Source organism: Ochotona princeps, chromosome 17 (assembly GCF_030435755.1).
Source record: "Ochotona princeps isolate mOchPri1 chromosome 17, mOchPri1.hap1, whole genome shotgun sequence".
In the NCBI taxonomy this organism is placed as follows: domain Eukaryota; kingdom Metazoa; phylum Chordata; class Mammalia; order Lagomorpha; family Ochotonidae; genus Ochotona; species Ochotona princeps.
In genome coordinates, this window is record NC_080848.1 from 11,579,598 (window position 1) to 11,599,267 (window position 19,670).

General features: G+C 45.8%; 2 protein-coding genes across 5 annotated transcripts in view; one reads left to right on the plus strand and one right to left on the minus strand.

The window, feature by feature from the left end:
* Positions 1–69: 69 nt before the first annotated feature.
* Positions 70–6,881, plus strand: FTSJ3 (FtsJ RNA 2'-O-methyltransferase 3). 2 transcript variants are annotated; one of them, XM_058675301.1, is made up of 21 exons: positions 70–265; positions 399–491; positions 611–716; positions 953–999; positions 1,111–1,190; positions 1,514–1,613; positions 1,700–1,894; positions 2,282–2,397; positions 2,502–2,606; positions 2,692–2,792; positions 2,886–2,966; positions 3,048–3,194; positions 3,523–3,658; positions 4,779–4,963; positions 5,064–5,181; positions 5,262–5,530; positions 5,701–5,786; positions 5,881–5,980; positions 6,071–6,254; positions 6,332–6,426; positions 6,509–6,881. In XM_058675301.1, exons 2-21 carry the CDS (start codon positions 425–427, stop codon positions 6,699–6,701), a joined length of 2,511 nt encoding a protein of 836 aa, XP_058531284.1. In that variant the 5' UTR covers positions 70–265; positions 399–424; the 3' UTR covers positions 6,702–6,881. The 2 variants fall into 2 exon arrangements, with proteins under 2 accessions (XP_058531284.1, XP_004597308.2); XM_004597251.3 differs by lacking the exon at positions 70–265 and having other exon boundaries at positions 286–491.
* An 81-nt stretch (positions 6,882–6,962) lies between these two features.
* DDX42 (DEAD-box helicase 42) overlaps positions 6,963–19,670 on the minus strand; it is a 34,821-nt gene continuing 22,113 nt past the window's right edge. For all 3 annotated transcript variants that reach the window (XM_058675299.1, XM_058675297.1, XM_058675298.1), the window contains exons 8-18: positions 18,431–18,550; positions 17,127–17,303; positions 16,456–16,584; positions 15,813–15,912; positions 14,950–14,997; positions 13,450–13,547; positions 12,332–12,608; positions 11,927–12,153; positions 10,618–10,728; positions 9,478–9,579; positions 6,963–8,538 (exon numbers count right to left, since the gene is read on the minus strand). In XM_058675299.1, the coding sequence (XP_058531282.1) occupies positions 7,840–8,538; positions 9,478–9,579; positions 10,618–10,728; positions 11,927–12,153; positions 12,332–12,608; positions 13,450–13,547; positions 14,950–14,997; positions 15,813–15,912; positions 16,456–16,584; positions 17,127–17,303; positions 18,431–18,550 (2,088 nt within the window). In that variant the 3' untranslated portion in view covers positions 6,963–7,839. The remainder of the gene's footprint in view (positions 8,539–9,477; positions 9,580–10,617; positions 10,729–11,926; positions 12,154–12,331; positions 12,609–13,449; positions 13,548–14,949; positions 14,998–15,812; positions 15,913–16,455; positions 16,585–17,126; positions 17,304–18,430; positions 18,551–19,670) is intronic.

Consider the following 19,670-nt stretch of genomic DNA (forward strand, 5'->3'; position numbering starts at 1 on the left):
AAGGGCCATGCTGGGAAGGGCGGCTACTGGAGTTCAGGAGTTTGGGAAAGGGGTTAAAGAGGGAATGGAAGTGCAAAGTCTCGCTCCTCTGAAATTCTTTTTATTTCTTGTAATCTGCATTCCTAATGTCAACGTTCAACTTCTACAACGAGGAAAAGTGACGTAGAGAAAACTTTATGGACACTCCCGAAATGGCGGAAACCTCGGCGCCAGTGACGTAGGCGGCGTCAGCGGAAGCGGAAGTACACTTGCCTGCTGCCTCCATGTGCGGCTCTCCGGGTGGGCAAGGCGGTTCTGGGTGGCGGTGATCGTGTGGGATTCTGCTCCCCGGTGACCGCGCGGACGGGCTCGCGGCAGGAGGGAGGTAGCGCTTCGAGGTCGGACGTGTTTCTTCGCAGGTTGAGTGACACTTTCTCGTCCCGCCATGGGCAAGAAGGGCAAAGTCGGCAAAAGCCGACGAGACAAGTTCTATCACCTGGCGAAGGAGACGGGTGAGCCGGGGTCCGCACCGCAGCGAGTGTCCCCCTTGCGCGGTATTGCGTTCTCGGGCAGCAGCGGGTGGTGGGCTGTGAAGCCCGGCCACCTGATGACTGTGTCGCCGCCGCTGCAGGCTACCGTTCCCGCTCGGCTTTCAAGCTCATCCAGTTGAATCGGCGCTTTCAGTTCCTGCAGAAAGCCCGCGCCTTGCTGGACCTGTGTGCGGCGCCGGGAGGATGGTGCGTTAACACCTACGCGCTCACTCCTGTGAACAGTGGTTGTGTTGGGGTTGGGGAAAAGATTTACGAACCATCCGCAGTAACTATAGCCTGATCTGTCTCCTGCTAAGCGCAGGTCTCCTAAACCCTGGAGTGTGCGCCCGGGACACACTCTGAGACTACTGTGCTTGGCAAGGGCTCCTGACACCAGGGGTGAGGGGTCATGTTGCCAAGGCAGGAATCTGCTTCTGTTGTAGGCTGCAGGTGGCTGCCAAGTTTATGCCTGTATCCAGTCTTATTGTGGGTGAGTGATGGGAGGCTGTCTGGGGGGGTTGAGCCCTAGCCTTCATCCTCCATGTCCCTCCTTCCTGCTGGCGATAGAGCTGTAGAATACGCCGACCTCCATCTTTTCCAGGAGTGGACCTGGTGCCCATCAAGCCTCTGCCCAACGTGGTGACCCTGCAGGAGGACATCACGACGGAACGCTGTAGGCAGGTGATGATCATCTCCATCTTCCAATTCCCCAAATCCTGCAGAGATGAAAACTCGTTTACCGTGCTCTTAGCAAGTTCCTGCAGAACATCTGTGTGACAAGACTCCTTGTGTCCCCTAGCAGTGGGTGAAGGCTCACTGTTGAACCCTAAGCGCCACAAAGATAGGGTGGCATTTTTGTTACTGTTGGGGAGCCCTGTGCCCATAATACGATTTGACTCATAGCGGGCACACAACAAGCTGCTGTGGGCAGGGGGACCAGTGCTGAGCCAGGGTCTTCACTCGTAGCCACTCTTCCTGTCACAGTGATCCCTTCCCTTCTCTAGGCCCTGAGAAAGGAGCTGAAGACCTGGAAGGTTGACGTTGTGCTCAATGATGGTGCCCCCAACGTTGGGGCCAGCTGGGTCCATGATGCTTACTCACAAGGTGCTGGGAATGTGGGTCCTGGAGAGTAGGGTGGGCACGTCCTCCCAGGCTACAGAGGGCCTCAGCTGCCCACGTCTCTCCTGCAGCCCACCTCACGCTGATGGCTCTACGTTTGGCTTGTGATTTTCTGGCCCGTGGTGGCTACTTCATCACAAAGGTCTTCCGCTCCCGCGACTACCAGCCTCTGCTATGGATCTTCCAGCAGCTGTTCCGCCGTGTCCAGGCCACCAAGCCCCAGGCCTCCCGCCATGAATCTGCAGAGATCTTTGTTGTCTGTCAAGGTGGGCTTCCCTTTGTGCTTTCTGTTGACTTAACCACCAACTATCAAAGCACACTATTTTTTTTTAAGTGTTTATTTGCATCTACAGAGCCACGGACATAGAGATTTTTCCATTTGTTGGCTCACTCCATAAATGCTGCAGTAGCCGGGGCTGGGGCTGGGGCTAGGCCTGCACTAGAAACCCAGAGAACCCTCTGTGCACTTCCCACTTGGGTGGCAGAGCCCAAGCACCCAAGCCGTCTTCTGCCATCTCCCAAGATGCATTGGCAGGAAGCTGGACTGGAAGCAGAGTGGCCAGAACTCAGTGGCATCTAATGTGGGATGCAAGTGTCCCAGGTGGCACCAGCCTGCCCCTTCCAGCATGCATTTTATTATTATGTCTTTTTAGGATTCCTGGCTCCTGATAAGGTTGACAGTAAATTCTTTGATCCAAAATTTGCTTTCAAGGAAGTTGAAGTCCAGGCTAAAACTGTTACTGAGTTGGTGACCAAGAAGAAGCCAAAGGTGTGTTTGGTGGAGAGGGTTGTGGAACTCTGGGGAGATTGAGCCTGGTGGTCCTGTAGATGTCTTACAAGGGACTGCCAGCCAGCCTCATTTCTCTCACGAAGGCCGAAGGCTACGCTGAGGGCGATCTCACCCTGTATCACCGCACCTCAGTCAGCGATTTCCTCCGAGCTGCCAACCCTGTCGACTTCCTCTCCAAAGCCAGTGAGGTGAGTTCCCAGACTTTGAAGGTTGTAGGACAGCCCCATAACCATGGCCTGGAAACATCCTGACTCCTTCCCTTCCCCCTAAAAGATCTCGCTGGATGATGAAGAGCTGGCACAGCACCCAGCTACCACCGAGGACATCCGGGCCTGCTGTCAGGACATCAAGGTGCTGGGACGCAAGGAACTCAGGTGTGCAGCAGGGCAGAAGCCTTGGAAGCCATGCTGCTGTGCTAGAGGATGCAGAGGGGGCAGACGCATGGACCAATCCTATTTCTCTGACAGGTCCCTCCTGAACTGGAGAACGAAGCTTCGGCGCCATGTGGCCAAGAAGCTGAAGGAGCAAGCAAAAGCTCTGGACATCAGGTGAGTGGAGCTAAACCAAAGTAGATGGTGACTAGATGAAGCCTCTGGCAAACTGACGAAACTTCTGGATCGTTCTGTCAGCCTCAGTTCAGGAGAAGAGGAAGGTGATGATGACGAGGAGTCAACATCTGGGATCCCAGGAAAACCCTCTAAGGAGGAGGAGGAGGAAGAGCAGCTGGACCGGACACTGGCTGAGATGAAAGCCCAGGAGGTGGCAGAATTAAAGAGGTGAGGTGAGGCAGGGTAGGAATTTGGCTTAGTGGTCAGCCATAGGTGAGGATCTTCCCCCATTGAAGGACCAGCATAGCTCAAGCTTCATGCTGATGAACACCCAGGGAGGCAGCAGACAGGTCAAGTTCTTACCACCCACATGGGGAGAGCTGGATTGAGTTCATAGCCTGCAGCTGGCCCAGACTTGGCTTTTGTGGCCATTTGAAGAGTTAAGTAGTGGCCCCACTGCAAAATTCCTGGGTGAAGAAGGTTGGAGAAGAGTGACCGCATTGAATAGGAACAGGAATAGAGCCGGGCAGGTTAGATCCACAACCTCTCCCTTCAGGAAGAAAAAGAAGCTGCTGCGTGAGCAGAGAAAGCAGCGGGAGCGAGTGGAGCTGAAGATGGACCTGCCCGGGGTCTCCATTGCTGAGGAAGGAGAGACGGGCATGTTCTCACTGCGCACCATCCGGGGCCACCAGGTGAGCTGGGCCCAAGGATGCTCGGAGTCTGCCGGCAGCAAAGCTGCATGTCCTAAAAGTGAATCATCGGGCTTTGGTTGCTACCTTGAACTGCAGAAATCACTTGGCAAGGCTACTGAGGGAACCCTGTGATTCAAAAGCCGAAAGAAACATACACTTGGATGATGAAATCGGGAGATTTATGAGTGGGCTGGATTTATCCTTTAAGAGCTGGAACATTAGGACCAAGAGTTGCAATTAGAATCCATGCAGCCAGGGTACTACTTGGTACTGCTTGGGTTACAAGCACAGATACAGAGGGTCTCCCCCAGAAGTCCCTTAGACGAGTTCACCCCATTAGGCTATGCGTGGTGCTTTTGTGACTGCAGCCTAACATCCTTCCTAATGCAGTGGTGGGAATGGCATAACTAAGTCCCCCTTGTCCTGCAGGAGAGCATGGAGACGCTAGACCTGACACAGGCTGTCCCCACATCCCAGCTGCTAGATACTACCCAGAATCCCACAGCCTGTCTTTGCATTCTTCCCTACAGTGGTTACATAGGAAAATAGCAGCCATCTTTGCCATGAGGAAAATAGAGTTTTGAGGTTTCTCTAGCCTACCTAGGTGAAATATTTCTGTTGGATGTAAATTGTCTGGCTGCCTTTTGGGAGAAAATTGGGATATACTGTTACTTTCTCGGGAGGTGACTGAATGCCTTTTCGGAGTAATTGAAGGTAGGCAACAAGCGGGCATTTAGCCTGGGGACCAGGGCATCTTTGTCCTGTAGCAGAGGGCCGGCACTGGGTCCTGGCTCTAGCTTCTGCCTTTAGTCATGCGAATACAGCCCCTGGGCGGCAGCTGTGACCCGAGTTGAACTCTGTTCTGGCTCTGCTCATTGGGAGCATTTGAGGAATGAGCCAGTAGAGTTCTTTCTCCCAAATAAAACAAACACCAATATTTTAGAAAATTTCAAAATTTGCTTTATGAGCTACGGGGGTACTTTTCCATAATACTCGTTTGTGCTACCACTGAAGACAGGTTAGTGCCTTAGAACAGGACGTTTTCATGTCTGCTGGTGTTGCTTACGGTAAACTAAGACAATGAGCATGGGACTAAAGCACCATGTTTGCTACATTTCAGTTGTTAGAGCAAGTCACGCAAGGAGACATGAGCACTGCAGACACATTTCTGTCTGATCTGCCAAGAGATGACATCTATGTGTCAGATGCTGAGGAGGAGGAAGAGGAGGCATCTCTGGACAGTGACCTGGATCCAGAGGAGCTGGCAGGAGTCGGGAGACCTGAGGGTCTGAAGGAACAAAAGCAGTAAGTGTGTGAGAGTGAGCGTGCCCCTCATTGAGACCCACTGGGGCTTGCAGGCGCTCAGGGATCCGGAGCTTCCTTTTGCTGTTCTTTGGGTTTACAGTGTGCAGTTTGCTGAAGATGATGATGATAAGGAAGAGGAAGACGAGAATCCGCTGCTAGTGTCACTGGAGGAAAAGGCAGTACTGCAGGAAGAACAGGCCAATCTGTGGTTCTCAAAGGTACAGGGCTGAGGGCTAGGCTGACAGGAAGTTGGCATCCCCTGAGAAAAAGATGGCTGCAGGTTGTTCCCTCACCACAGGACGGCTTCAGTGGCATCGAGGACGATGCGGACGAGGCCCTGGAGATCAGCCAGGCTCAGCTGTTACATGAAAACCGCCGGAAGGAGCGGCAGCAGCAGCAGCCGCCAAAGCAGGAGCAGCAGTCACCATCAGCACCCCCAGCTTCAAATTTGAAGACTCAAACTCAGTCTCTCCAGGGCCAGGAAACGGCCCCCGGGGAGACAGAGGTCCCCCCTATCGGAGATGACAGCTCAGACAGTGTCAGCAGCAGCAGCGAGGATGAAGAGAGGTGAGATCCAGCAGTGGCCTGAAGTCACTTCTCTAAAGTACGAGGCCTTTAACAGCCCTGTACATTCTGATTTAGTTGGCCTGCGGTACAGCCTGGATGGCAGGGGTTGTGGTCAGCTGGGACTGTGCTGTGGGTACTAGAATATTCACTTAGTTCTCTGCCCGCCGCAGCTGGGCAGCGTCCCGTGGTAAGAAGCGAAGCCGGGGGCCACCATCAGATGATGCTGGGTTTGAGGTGGTGCCTATTGAGAACCCAGGTGAGAGCGCAGTGCAGCCTGGTTGGGTGGAGTGGAGAGACCAGTGGGGAATTTCAGTGCCTAGATCAGGCCTCTCTGCCTTTTGCCTACCTAGCGAAACATCGGATACTAGATCCTGAAGGCCTGGCTCTGGGAGCTGTGATTGCCTCTTCCAAAAAGGCCAAGCGAGACCTCATAGATAACTCCTTCAACCGGTAATGGGGACCACACCATGGGGAAGTGGGTGGTTTCTTCTTCAGAAACCCACAGTGGTTGTTGCTAGACTGTTGCCCTGTCTTGCCCAGGTATGCATTTAATGAAGAGGAAGGGGAGCTTCCAGAGTGGTTTGTGCAGGAGGAAAAACAGCACCGGATCCGGCAATTGCCCATTGACAAGAAGGAAGTGGAACATTACCGGAAACGCTGGAGGGAAATCAATGCACGTCCTATCAAAAAAGTGGCTGAGGCCAAGGCTAGAAAGAAACGGAGGGTAAGTGCTGAGGGCCGCCTGCAGTTCAGGTGTGGGGCAGGGCCGAGAGAGAGGTCACTGACCAGAACACATTCCAGATGCTGAAGAAGCTGGAGCAGACCAAGAAGAAGGCTGAGGCTGTGGTGAACACAGTGGACATCTCAGAGCGAGAGAAAGTGGCACAGCTGCGAAGGTGACTGGGGGAAGCACCCCAGGGACATGAGGAGGTTAAAAGGGTGACAGCAAGGCCTCTAACCGGTTGTTTTCCTTTGCAGTCTCTACAAGAAGGCAGGACTGGGCAAGGAGAAACGCCAAGTTACCTACGTTGTAGCCAAAAAAGGCGTAGGCCGCAAGGTGCGGCGGCCAGCAGGAGTCAGAGGCCACTTCAAGGTGGTGGACTCCAGGATGAAGAAGGACCAGAGGGCACAGCAGCGGAAAGAACAGAAGAAAAAACACAAGCGGAAGTGAGCAGAGCCCCAGCGTTGGGCGAGAACAGGACATGGCAGCCACGCCCTGGCAGTGATCCTGGGTAGCAGGAGTGTTCTCCCATCTCATCTGCAGACACGGAGGAATGTGGTGTGTGTGGGGGCTGGGGGTGAAAAGTCAAAACAACAACCCATTAGCTGAATAAAGCCAAGATGAGATGAAGTGTCTTCTGCTGGCTCACACCACGTGTGCTGAGATTCCCGTGTGCCAGCCCGTGGTGAAGCAGAAACGACAAACAGTCCACAGGTCCCAGCAGTAAAACATTTACTACAGAGCAAGCAGAGGAATGCACATCTTAAAGAAACCTTCACAAAGTCACAAAATCCGAAGTTTGTATATTTTCCTTTTTATAAACAAGATAGAACAAAAAAATCATCAAAATCATTTCAGCAAAAGACTACCACTGGGGCAAGTTAAAAAAAAAAAAAAGAAAGAAATAGAAGACACTTTAAAAAGCTGTTGTTGGGTTCCATTTTGAATTCAGCAACATCTCAGACTTGGGACGATCATGGTCCCGTTTCCAGGACCCTTCCCTCCCAGCATAGTGGCCCTGGACCTCCCAAGCCTGGCGGGGAGGGAGGAGGAGGGTGTCTTGTGCCTGTCTCAGGGCTGCATACAGACCTGTCTGGGAACCTGAGCACCCACATCTGTTGAAGTCGCATTCCCCCTCCTCCAACAGCTCAACTGGGTTTGCAGAAGTCAACTCCTACAAAGGGGACTGCCTGGCCACACAGCTAAGAAAAAGTCTGTTTTATATAGATGTTTGTAAGGTGACATTTTAGTAAAAAATATAAGCTACATATAATATAAACCTAGAGTGAGTTTTGTGCCCTTTAAGGCCCTTTCTCTCAAGGTATCCTCAACTTACCCTCATAGCAACTCACCTAGAACCCAAAGAAGTTTCCCAGCTTGCTCTCACTGCATCATAGGACCAAAGCAGTTTCCCAAGAAAACACCTGAAAAATGACTCTGACGAAGGGATGTCTCCAAAACTCCAGCTCTTCACTAAGGGCAGGGGGTCCTTATATCTGACCGACCCCAACCCAGCCCTGAGACATCTAGTTACCAAAATCTTTCTAAAAATAAAGTTAAAGACAACTGACTTCACGCACACAACGTCTTAACTGTCCCATCGACTCTTTTTGCGTTTGGGTGGCTCTGGGACAGCAAAACCATCCGCTGTCTTATCTGACTTGCTGTCCGTCTTGTCTGTCTTGTCCATCTTGTTGCTGTCCGCTTTGGGGTCCATCTTGCTCTCACGATTACAACCTTCCTTCCTGCTTTCCCCGTTCCGACCATCACTTGCACCCCGGCTCTCCCCATGCCGGCCTGCACCTCCTCCATGCCTGTTCTCCCCATGCCAATGGCCATCAGTATGACGACTGCCACTTTCTGGGTAGCGATATCCATCTCCGTGACGACCACCATCTCCATGCCGAGGGCCATCTCCATGCCGACTGCTGCTCTCTCCATGGCTGTGTCTGCTGCCACCCCGGTTCTCAGTGTATCTTTCTCTCTTCCCATTGCCACTCCCTGTCCCTTCTCGGCTGTTACTTCCTGAAGCTGTATTGTTGACTCCTTGGGCTCCAGCAGAAGGGTACGTCACAGGGGCGTTGCTGGCATTCCCAGTACTGCCAAAGCCTGGGACACCTTTGGAATTGGTGGCGGGGCTGTCGGGACCGCTGGGGCCCTGTTGTGCTGAATTAGTGGGAACGGAATTCAAGCTCCCTGCACTAGTCCATCCACTTGCCCCAGCAGTAGAGCTTCCTGCCTTCTGATTGCTTAAGCTGGCTGCCACAAAGTGACTCTTGTACTGTGACTGAAAGAGAAAAGACCAGGAAAAATATGACAAATCCCAGAAAACGGAAATATATAAGCTTGGCAATTATGCATATAAACTGCTATATTGACAAAGCTGATTTGAGTGCCCCAATGGCACCAAAGCACAGGCCTGTTTGTTCTTGTGCTGCAAAAGAAGATTCACAGCTCAATGTAGCAAAACGTACTGCTCTCACCTGACTGGCTAGAACACACACACACAAATCAATTCAACAATAAAGCCAGAATTCTTTATAATTCAAAATATAAAACATTGTGAAAAACAAATGTTTTTAACTTGACAGCAAAATCTGACATGAACAGGCTATTTAGTTTTCATCTGACCTTCAGAAGTCTGCTAAGACAGGACCTGCCTGCATACCTTGCTGATACATGAATTATGTGTCACCTTCCTTCAATCAGAAATGGATCCTAAATTTTTTTTTTGCCCCACCACCCCCTGAACCTGAATTCTAAACCAGGATTTCTGTGTTCCTATACTAATGGGACAGGAAAAAGTCTTGAGACCATACCGAAGCAGTCTGGAGACAATGAGCTGTGTAAATTCAGGCCAGCTAGTAACGGGGCAGCTAGCCAGCAGGAATGGCAGGCGGGAGAAACGGGTTCAGCGTTCAAAAGACAGTGAAATTTGGCCAAAAATACGGTGATTACAGTGAGCCAGATTAGGACAGTTTGGGAGGGAATGCCAACACGGCTGCAGCACAAGCAGCCCTGGGCTCTCGTGAGGCTGCAGCAGATGCTCACCCAGCAGGAGGGGCTTCTGCAGCTCTAACTGTACATTTATATTTGAAACCCAAGGAAGAGAACACCTGAAATCCGGCACCACGCTTACAAGCCCAGTTATCACTTCAGAAGACGAGGCCCCCAGCCCTGTCCAGGAGCTAATGTGAAAACCCTTAACCAGAGGCTTATTTCAGACCTGGAAAGCTGCCTTCATTGCCGTCAGCCGGTCTCCCATTGCTCCTGTGGAGGGTTTATAGGCCTCATAATTGCTCATTACATTGTTGTTATTTCCTCGGTCCTAAAAAACAAGTATGCGCAGCCCTGAGAATGGAAAGCGAGAAAGACAACCGCCACACACTGGGTCCCCTTTTATACCGAAAGCCCTCAAGAGGCAGCTGCATAGCAACTGGGTAGTTCAGAAAGTTACTTGTGCTTTCCAAGTAAGAACCTTTCAAAAATGTTTACATCCCAATACAGTAGTTCATTTCCTGGAATCTAACCCCAAGAATCAGAGATGGAGCCAGATTATGCCCAGAGTTGACTGTTATTTGCACACAAACACACAGACCCAAATACATTTAGTTAATGGAGAATTGTTAAAGCTAAAATGTGATGACTCAAGTTCTGACTGAAGACCATGGAGGAAGTGAATTCTGTTTCATCCATTACCACTGTGTAATCTTAGGTGTCTTGGTTTTACCAACTACCACCTGGCTGCTGTTATCATCCGCATTGTCATCATCCTGAGAACAGGGTATAGGGTATTTATTAAAGGTTCCAAGCTACCTAACATGCCACCAAAGTATACTGACAGCTTGCTTCCTGGGCTCAGGAATCAAAATGGCAGAAAACTGCAAGTTAAGCTATCACAGGGGGATGACATGGTATGTGGTCTTTGAGAAAAATTAGCTCTGAACTCTCTCTGATGTAATTTCCCAGAGTATAAGGCTCACTCCTGAGTGTCGTGACAAGATACTGCTAGAATGTACACAGTAACTCTCCAGCAACAGGACGTGGGCCTGTCAGCGTTGGGGAGCTTGTAAAATAACAACTGCTGGACTCCATTTCCTGAGCTTCTGATTCAATAACATGGAGTGGGGGACTAGTATGCACGTGCTGGTGGCCTAGCGAACAATGTGAAAATCACTGCTAATCTGAGACTAATTTCCTGAGCAAGCCTGGTTAGCCAAGTACAGATGCTTCCTCAGAAAGCTGCATTAGGAATAGGCACTGTATGCACTTGAACAGCACAATACAGCCAGAGTAGATTGAACAATCATGACCTCATCCAGTACCCAGGACCCAAGCTAAGAGCTCCACACCTGTCTGCACTCACCGAGTTCTCGGAGCCCAGGCCAGGCCGTTCCCGATAGCCCAGGCCGCCTCCACCAATGTTGAGCTTTTTGCCTTTGCCTCCTTTGAAGCGAGATTTCCGAAACCATGCATTCTGCAGTAAACACAATTGAAGGTTAAACCAGGGAAGGAGAAGGGAGAGAAGGCCAGAGAAAAAGAGGACAAGGTCAAAGCGCAAGCAAGGTCGGAGGGAAGAACTTTTTCCTCTTCAGCTTAAACTTTTTGGCAAGTGTGTGTGGGGGGGCCTATTAACAAAATACAGAATGCTGTCTTCATGGTAGTTTAATCCACAAAATGTCAAAAGAAGATCTTCCTCTAAGGCTTACTTTACTGTTATTTTTTCCCTTCAAGTTCTCCTGGAAGGGAAGTTGACTAGGTAGACTGGCCATGTCTACCTCCTTGGGACAAACACAATTATTTTTTGTTTCTCAAACCTAAACGTACCACTGGACATAAAAATTAGGTGGGTTCAACAAGGGAAAAAAACCACAAGAAAGAAAGTCTGTTAGAATGATTCCAGGGATATCGTTCCAGAAAGACTGGTGGCTGAACTGAAAATGTTATTTCCCCCCAGAGTGTAAAAGTATTCACTGAACTCGCTCACCATCACAGCACTACTCATCAAATTTAGTGACATTCTCTTAAAAATAAACATCTCTGGGGAGATTAAAATTTTATTTAACAATCAAAACATTCTTAAAAATGCCCATCATGGAGTCTACACACAGATTTCAAACAAATGTTTTACACCAAAATTAGCTTAAAGTTTTATTTTTCACAATTTTTCCCCCAAGATTTATTTTTATTAGAGAGGCAAATTTACAGAGCGAAGGAAAGACAGAAAAGATCCCTATGAGAGTGACTGTTTAAGTCCTGGCTTTTCTTTTCTTTTCCTCTCTTTTTTAAATATTTATTTATTTATGGGTCCAGTGTAATGGCTCAAGCACTGGGATCCCACACAGACACCATTTCATTTCCAGCTGCTCACTTCCCATCCAGCTCCCTGCTTGTGGCCTGGGACCCTGCACCCGCATGTGACACCTGGAAGCAGCTGCTGGCTGTGGGCTTCCGATCAGATCAGCTCTGGCCATTGCAGCCATATGGGACTGAACTAGCAGACGGAAGATCTTTTTGTCTGTCTTTCCCTTCCTTTGTCAATCTGCTTTCCCAATAAACAAATCAATCTTAAAGAAAAAAGATTTATTTATCTGAGAAAGTGACGGAATGAATGCTTCCACCTGCTGATGGACTCTCATGCTTAGATTTACAAGTCAATTGTTCCCAGGCCTCACCTGCATTGCCAGATCTAGGAGTTCCTTGGAAACATGCTGATTTGCTCCTTCCAGGTTTCGGACAAGGTCACCAGCAAAATTGCTGTCCTTGGGGGTCAGTAAGGTATAGGCCACACCTTTCTCACCCGCTCTTCCTGTGCGGCCAATCCTGTGAGTATGGGTATCAATGTCTCGTGCCACATCATAGTTTATAACAGTCTTAATTGAAGGGATGTCCAGACCCCGAGCTGAAATTAAAAGTAAACAAAGTCTTCTCTTATACATGTGGAGTTAACAGATCAAAGTAGAAATACTACCACTCTAACAATCTGCATTCCTCGTCAGTCATATTACAGGCCTTACACAGTAAGATACAAGTCCCTTACAAGCACTGGGACCAACAATTACTAAAATTTCATACTCTACCTGCAACATCTGTGGCCACCAGGACTGGGATGTCCTTCTTCTTGAAGTCTGAAATCACTTTGTTTCTCTCACTCTGATCCATGTCCCCATGGAGCAACCCAAGATTATGACCCTCCTGCTTCAGATTATTGGCTAGCTCTTCAGCATTTGCTTTTTTAGTAACAAACAAGAGGACACTCCCTGAAGAGGTGAACTCCACCAGTCGCCGCGTAAGCCAGTTCCATTTACTGGGCCCAGAGTGGAGAATCTCCACAATCTGTGTCACATCTTCATTTGCCTGATGGGGGAGAAACGGAACATATGCTCTGACAGTGATGCCACAAGGCGCCTCAGCAGGGACCGGGTCTTCCATTTTTTTAGCTGTACCTAGAACCACTCCTACCTTCCTGGGACCTTCTTCCTGCAAGCTCAAAATTGATTCATACTCTCTTGTAACCTTGCTCACCCCTTCCACTGGAATGTACACACATCCACCTAATTTGTAGACCTCATTACCTTGTGCAACTTTTTATGTAACTATGATTACATAGTAAATGGGTAAACTGCTTTTTGGTTTATTCCTCTAACTGCTCCCAGCGTAATTCATACCTGCACATAGGAAGCATTTAAAATCTGAAACAGACAATGTCAAGTAATTTAAACTAAGCAGCTTTAACTGAATTCACAGCAATTTCCACAAAACGCATCGGTATAACTAAGAAATGAAATTTAACTTTTTCTTGCCAGGTTTCTCGGCTCACTCTACTCTATCTTCTGAAGGCATTCTGCTACCATCAAATAAAATGCCAGCTCCATCATACTTCACTGGTGGTCAATTAGGAAGATCCGATCTATTTTAAAATTTAAGAAAAAAAGCTTTTACGATGGAAATTCTCAAGCTTAAAAGTGAAATCAGCATAATCAATTCCTACGTATCTACCACCCAGTTTCAATAACCACCATTCTGCAACTCCTGCTGCACCTGTATGTGTATTTGATTACAAATCTAAAACAAGCTGCCTCATCACAAAATATACCAAAATCTTAGTTTTTCCTCTCATGAGTGAGAACTAATTTTATTTCTCCATTAACATGAGAAACAACCTACTGAGGTCTCTCCCAGCCCTTCTTAAGGTTACCTCTCCAATATCTCCCTGGACCACTCGAATAGGATCGATCAGGATGTCTCGGGCCAATTTTTCAATCTTTTTCCGAAAAGTTGCACTGAATAAGAGGGCTAAAAGAAAAAAAAATTCTGTTAAACAAACAGTATGACTTTTATCTTCCATTGGAAAGGCAGATCAGATTTACACAAAGAGGAGGCAGAAAGAAAAGATCTTCCATCTAGTGGTTTACTCCCTAGGTGGCGGCAATGACCGAAGCTGAGCTTCTTCCTGGCATCCCATGTGGGTGCAGGTCATAAGCAGGGAGCTGGATGGGAAGCAGAAGAGCCAAGACACGAACTGGTGCCCATATGGGATCCCAACACTTATAAAGTAAGGATTTGGCCATTAAGCCACCGTGTTGGGTTCAGTACAACTTCTTTATGAACACAAACTAAGTTTCACTAATGTTCAGAATTTTTATTTATGCACTTTATTTATTTATTAACATAAGCCTATCTAAACGTTAAGAACTGACTCATGAGGAGCTGACATTGTGGCATAGCATCCTAACTCTCTACCTGTGACATGGGCATTCCATACAGATGTCGGTTTTAGTTCCAGGTGCTTCACTTCCAGGTTCTTGCTAATGGACCTGGGAAAGCAGCAGACGATGGCCCAAGTATTCAAACCCAGAAGCACTGGGCTCCAAACATCATGCTGGCGGCTCAGCTCTGGCCGTTGCAGCCATCTGAGGAGTGAACCACCAGATGAAGATTCTTTCTCTTTGCTCCCCTACCATATTAACTGTGCCTTTCAAATAATTTTTTTAAAAACCCTTAAAGATAGCGCCCAGTGTGGTAGCCTAGTGACTAAAGTTCTCGCCTTGCATGTGCCAGGATCCCATATGGGTACAGGTTCTAATCCTAGCAGCCCCACTTCCCTTCCAGCTCCCTGCTTGTGGCCTGGGAAGGCAATCGAGGATGGTCCAAAGCTTTGGGACCCTGCACCCGCATGGGAGACACAGAGGAAGCTTCTGGCTCCTGGATTTGGATCAAGTCAGTTCCAGCCATTACGGCCACTTGGAGAGTGAATCAATAGACAGAGGATCTTCCTCTCTGTCTCTCCTCTTCTTTGTAGATCTAATAAAAATAAATAAGCCTTAAAAAAAAAAACCTTAAAATAAAATAAAAATAGATTCACTAGAGAAAAAAAGCTGCCTTTGTTTTTATTATATTTTGGATTAAGAAATTAGTTGATCACTAATCAGTGTAGCTGTACCATGTGTTACTCAGTTGTACTGATAAAACTGTACAAATTGGGTAAGTAATCTAATGTATAAGCTTTACTTTTATCATCTGTAAAAATCAGAAAGTTAGAACCAATGATCTGAACTCTTGTCTGGTTCAAATAGCCATTGTCTTGTTCTTTATGATTCTCATCATGTGTTTCCACAACTATATGAACACTTATAAAACAAATAGGTAATCATGCTGAACACAAATGTGATTTTATATAAAGTTGCTTCATACGTACTCTGCCTGTCAGGACGGACATGACTTGCTATGGACCGAACCTGGTACTCTGAAAGAACAAAAGTAAAATCAGTATATAACCCTGTTATTAAAACATCTTGAGAAGCCAGAAAATTGTCATTTTATTAAAGATACTCACAAAAAGTGCTAAGAATTAAGGCAATTTTGAAATTCCTGGAAAGGTCATTCAATATGAAACTCCAACTTTCTTCTGTCTAGCTGGCCTGTGCTTGGCAGTGTACCTGTCACTGAAGATGTTTACTAAGAATTTTCACACAGCTGGATTAAGTCCAAGAGGCCAGTGACAACACAAAGGGGTTTGGATGATTTCTATCCAAGTGTTTTATCCAAGAACACAAACCTTGACCTCCACAATCAAAGCCATGTGAATAAAAATGAATGTATACAGAAAATATCCTGCATAAAAAAAGCACCATCAAATTTCCTCAACTCAATGAAAACTACCACACTTTCCTTAAGAAAACTCCTAGTGCCTTAGTTTAATCCTACCCATGAGTTTTTACAGTTTCTTATGCTTAAAAAAAAAAACTGAAAATATCCTAACAATATGATGAATTCTCTGACACTGTCCATGCCTACATTGTTGGGAAACACTTCAATAACAGCATGATGGACTTGTGACTGTTCATGAAGCATACCCATTGTAAAACTAGAGGGGAAATCAATGGAGAGCGGGAAGGAACCTGGGGGAATGGCATGGGCACCCCAAAGTCTATGGAACAGTATCGTGAAACAAAATAAAATGTTTTTACATGTGGAAAAAAACAAAACAAAACCTTTTAAGGCCAGAAAGAGGAGGGGGATTATCAGAGCAGGGCAGAAGATATGGTATTCAAGTCATACCAAAACCCATGTCAAACATTCGATCTGCTTCATCAAACACAAGGTAAGAGACTCTTTGAAGATTGGTAGCTTTCTTCTTCACATGATCAATCAGTCGGCCCTATAAGATCCATGAAGTGACAGTAAGTATAATTAGCATTTACAAGGACTCTTGCCAACGTGCTAACTCTCCTATCTCGGACTGTAGCAGATACTTGTCCCACAGTAATGTATGCACCACCTCTAGCCCAGAAGAAAAGAAATTCTGAAAACTCAATTAAATTTTCCTCTTTCATTAGTTGTGATTCAAATTTTGTGGCAGAGTGGCCAGTTCCATTTTTGTGAGGCTTTATGAAATGTCCTTAAAGCCTTAATGATTGATGAGTTTTAATGTTTAGACCACACATTTCCGGAAGCTATGACCACACACAGGATAGCTCATTTTTGGTGGTGTTGCTAACTATGAATCCATTTCCTAGGAGAGTCTAAAAAAACTATTTGAAATAGAGAACTTGTGGGTGCTTAAATAAAACTAGAGGTTGTCATTCAGCAGAGCACTTGCCACCCTGCTTTACCACATTTTTGGGGAAATTCCCTCCAAAGCTAACCATGTTTTCCATATCCAGAGAAGCTGAGAAGCCACTGAAGTACAAGACATACTTACTGGGGTGCACACAACAATCTCTGCCCCTTCCTGAAGGGCCTTGGCCTGTTCCCACATGCTCCCTCCTCCATACACGGCCACTGATCGAAGGTTATATGCTTTCCCAAACCGCTTACATTCTGCATGGATCTACAAAGTTGTTAATAACACATTAACCAACTGTGACACCAGCAAATACCACTATTACAACCCAAAAGGAGTTCTACGAAACAGACACTTGTTGTCATAGAAAATCAATACCTAGAATATGCTATAAATTCACAACGGTATTCATTAAGGTATAACTGAAAGGTATAGTACCATTAACAGTTCACAGTTATATAGTCTTGCCTTGATTATTCATTTTCTCACTTTTTTCTGATCCTGTGCCAATGCTTTTCTATTAATTCACCCTAGCAAAACACACTGTGAGCATATACAAACAATTTCTGTATCATATTTTTGTCTTCTTAAGACAGTTTTTAGGGAAAAGTATATATTTGGTTATACAGAAAATATAAAATATGCAACAGTTTCCAAAATCTTTATAGTACAACTTGAATATGTACAACATCTTGAACTATACATTTTAAAACGCCAACTCAGGTGTGTCTATTTACCCTAATTTGTACCGGCTAGTCTCCACATGCCCGGATAGCCCCGTGCAGCCCGCACTGGATAGGAGCACCTACCTGCTGGCAAAGCTCCCTGGTAGGACACACAATGACAGCGATTGGTCCATCCCCTGGCTCCAACTCCTTCTGGTCCATTATGTGAATCAGCATGGGCCATATGAATGCTGCAGTTTTCCCGCTGCCTGTTTTAGCAATGCCAATCATATCTCTACCACTTAATGCCACAGGCACACCCTGAATTTAAAAAAAAAAAAAAAGCAAATCCACTAAAAAATTTCAATTCTAAAGATGTCTGCAAGGAAATCCTGGGGAATGATCAAGGACTGTTTATGACATTCATTTCCAATGGAACAAAAATATCTTGGGAGATAAGACTGGCTATGAAATAGTGAGAAAAGTCTGACATTTTTGTAAGTTGGTAAGGAATTAAGGCATTCTCTGAAGGTGGATCAGATGTCAATTACAAAATACAAGTGACTCTGCTTTGCCTCAATATAGAATTACAAATTATAATTTATAACAGCAGCAATTACTAAAGCTGAAAAACATTCTAACTTGAGAAGGTACAGATTATCTCATATGTGAATGGCAAACAGAAGCTTTTCCTTTCAGTAATAAATGAGAATTTTTAGAAGTTACGGGTAAAAGAATATCAGTCACTAACAGTGCTAAATTTATCAACACACAAATATTTTTAATAGATTTACATCTAATTGGTTTTTTATGTCCTATTTCCAAGGTATGTATCAGATATCACAGAACATTTCCCAGACATTTAGCCCATTTGCGTTTTAAAGGTGTAAAAATTCAAAAATACTCCTGATTCCAGACCTGGTGCAATGGCCTAATGCCTGCATTCTTGCCTTGCATGCGCTGGGATCCCATGTGGGCATCAGTTCATATCCCAGCTGCTGCACTTCCCATCCAGCTTCCTAACTGTGGCCTGGAAAAGCAGTGGAGGATCTTGGGACCATGCACCTGAGTGGGAGACCCAGAGGAGGATCCTGGTTCCTGGCTTTGGATCGGCTGAGCTCCGGCCATTGTGGCCACTTGGGCAGTGAGCCAGAGGACGAAGATTTGTCTGTCTCTCCTTCTCTCTGTAAATCTGACTTTCCAATAATAAATAAATAAATCTTAAAAGAGTCCTATTTAAAAAATACTCCTGATTCCATGTATGCACTTTTTTTCCTAATTGAAGCACAAGTTGAAGATTAAGTCACAATGAAAGCATGTGGACATCTTTTACTCATGCCATCATAATTCTACATAAAATACTGTGTTATATCTTCATTTGAAGGTAGACTCTACCCAACTACAGAATATAATTCTACTTTATGTCTCCTTTCTTATTTTCTACTTACCTGGCACTGTATTGGCGTGGGCTGGGTATACTCAGATTTTCGAATCTGGTGCATAAGTTGTTCATCAAACCCAAAGTGAGCAAAGCTACTTCCTGGTCTAGGAGGCGCAGCACCAGAGACCTAGAGACAGAGACAACTCCAGGAATGATTCTAACTCATCATAACACAGAGTCGAAGTTCAACTATACTTACTTGTAACTAGCATTTTAGCTTGAGCAGGATGTTAAAATACAAATCTGAAGTCAAAAACATAAAATGGAAAGCCAGAATCTCAAAATAATAATATAAAACCTTTTACATATATATATATTCCTAAGATAAATATCATCAAGATAAATTCTGCCATAATTTCAAATGATTAGGTACCTAAAAATACCTTAAATCAAAATTAATTTTCTAAAAAGAAATAATGAAAAACTAATCAACAGTTTGGGAAAAGCCATTTATGTTCCTCTTTTTGCCATTTTGCATAAATATTAACTAGATGGCAGAAAAAAATACAATCAATTCTTAAAATGAAAAGCACAAGTGAGTTCAGAGTAAACAAATCTATACTGCTGGTTATAGAGATATATAATCTACCATCCTCAATATCCACTGTGTCTACAGAGTCTCCCCTCAGTGATGGCCAAGTCACTGTCAGACTGCTCCAATGTGTCCAACAACTCAAACCCGACTTTATCTCCAATAATAGTTACTACTGCTTCACCAATGATGCCAATATTTCCAGTTTTGGGGAGTGCCAAGGAAGTGGAGCATGTAATTTATTGTAAAACAAGCCAGAGCACCCGCACGCGCACACACACACACATTCAGGAAACAGCCAAGTCAAATATCACGGAGTACAGACCAAAGAGTAGCCCCTAGCCAAGTATTTCTGTGTGCCTCATGTGTCATCTAGTGTACCCTAAATAATATGACCAATGAGCAGCCCAAAATTATTTTGTGGAAAATTTAAACTGCTATTTTGAAATTTGCATTTTTTAAAATTTGCATTTTAAAGTGTACTATACATATTAGAGAAGCAAGTACATGTTAATTTCAAACTAAAGATTTTGTTTCCTCTTAAGATAACCAGACTCCTACCCTTCTTCACTGGTCCACTCAGCACACAGCACACAAAATTAACTGAATTTATCAAAGAAAAAAAAAATCACATATAAAACATCTGCAGAACTAAAATAATCATAACACATGAACCTTAGGGAAAAAATTATTATTCTATCTAAGACACTACAAG

Coding starts and splice junctions, on each gene's coding strand:
- FTSJ3 (XM_058675301.1), top strand. CDS start 425: ATGGGCAAGAAGGGCAAAGTCGGCAAAAGCCGACGAGACAAGTTCTAT. Junction 5,531..5,700: donor AGCAGCGAGGATGAAGAGAG/GTGAGATCCAGC, acceptor TGCCCGCCGCAG/CTGGGCAGCGTCCCGTGGTA. Junction 6,427..6,508: donor AAAGTGGCACAGCTGCGAAG/GTGACTGGGGGA, acceptor TTTCCTTTGCAG/TCTCTACAAGAAGGCAGGAC.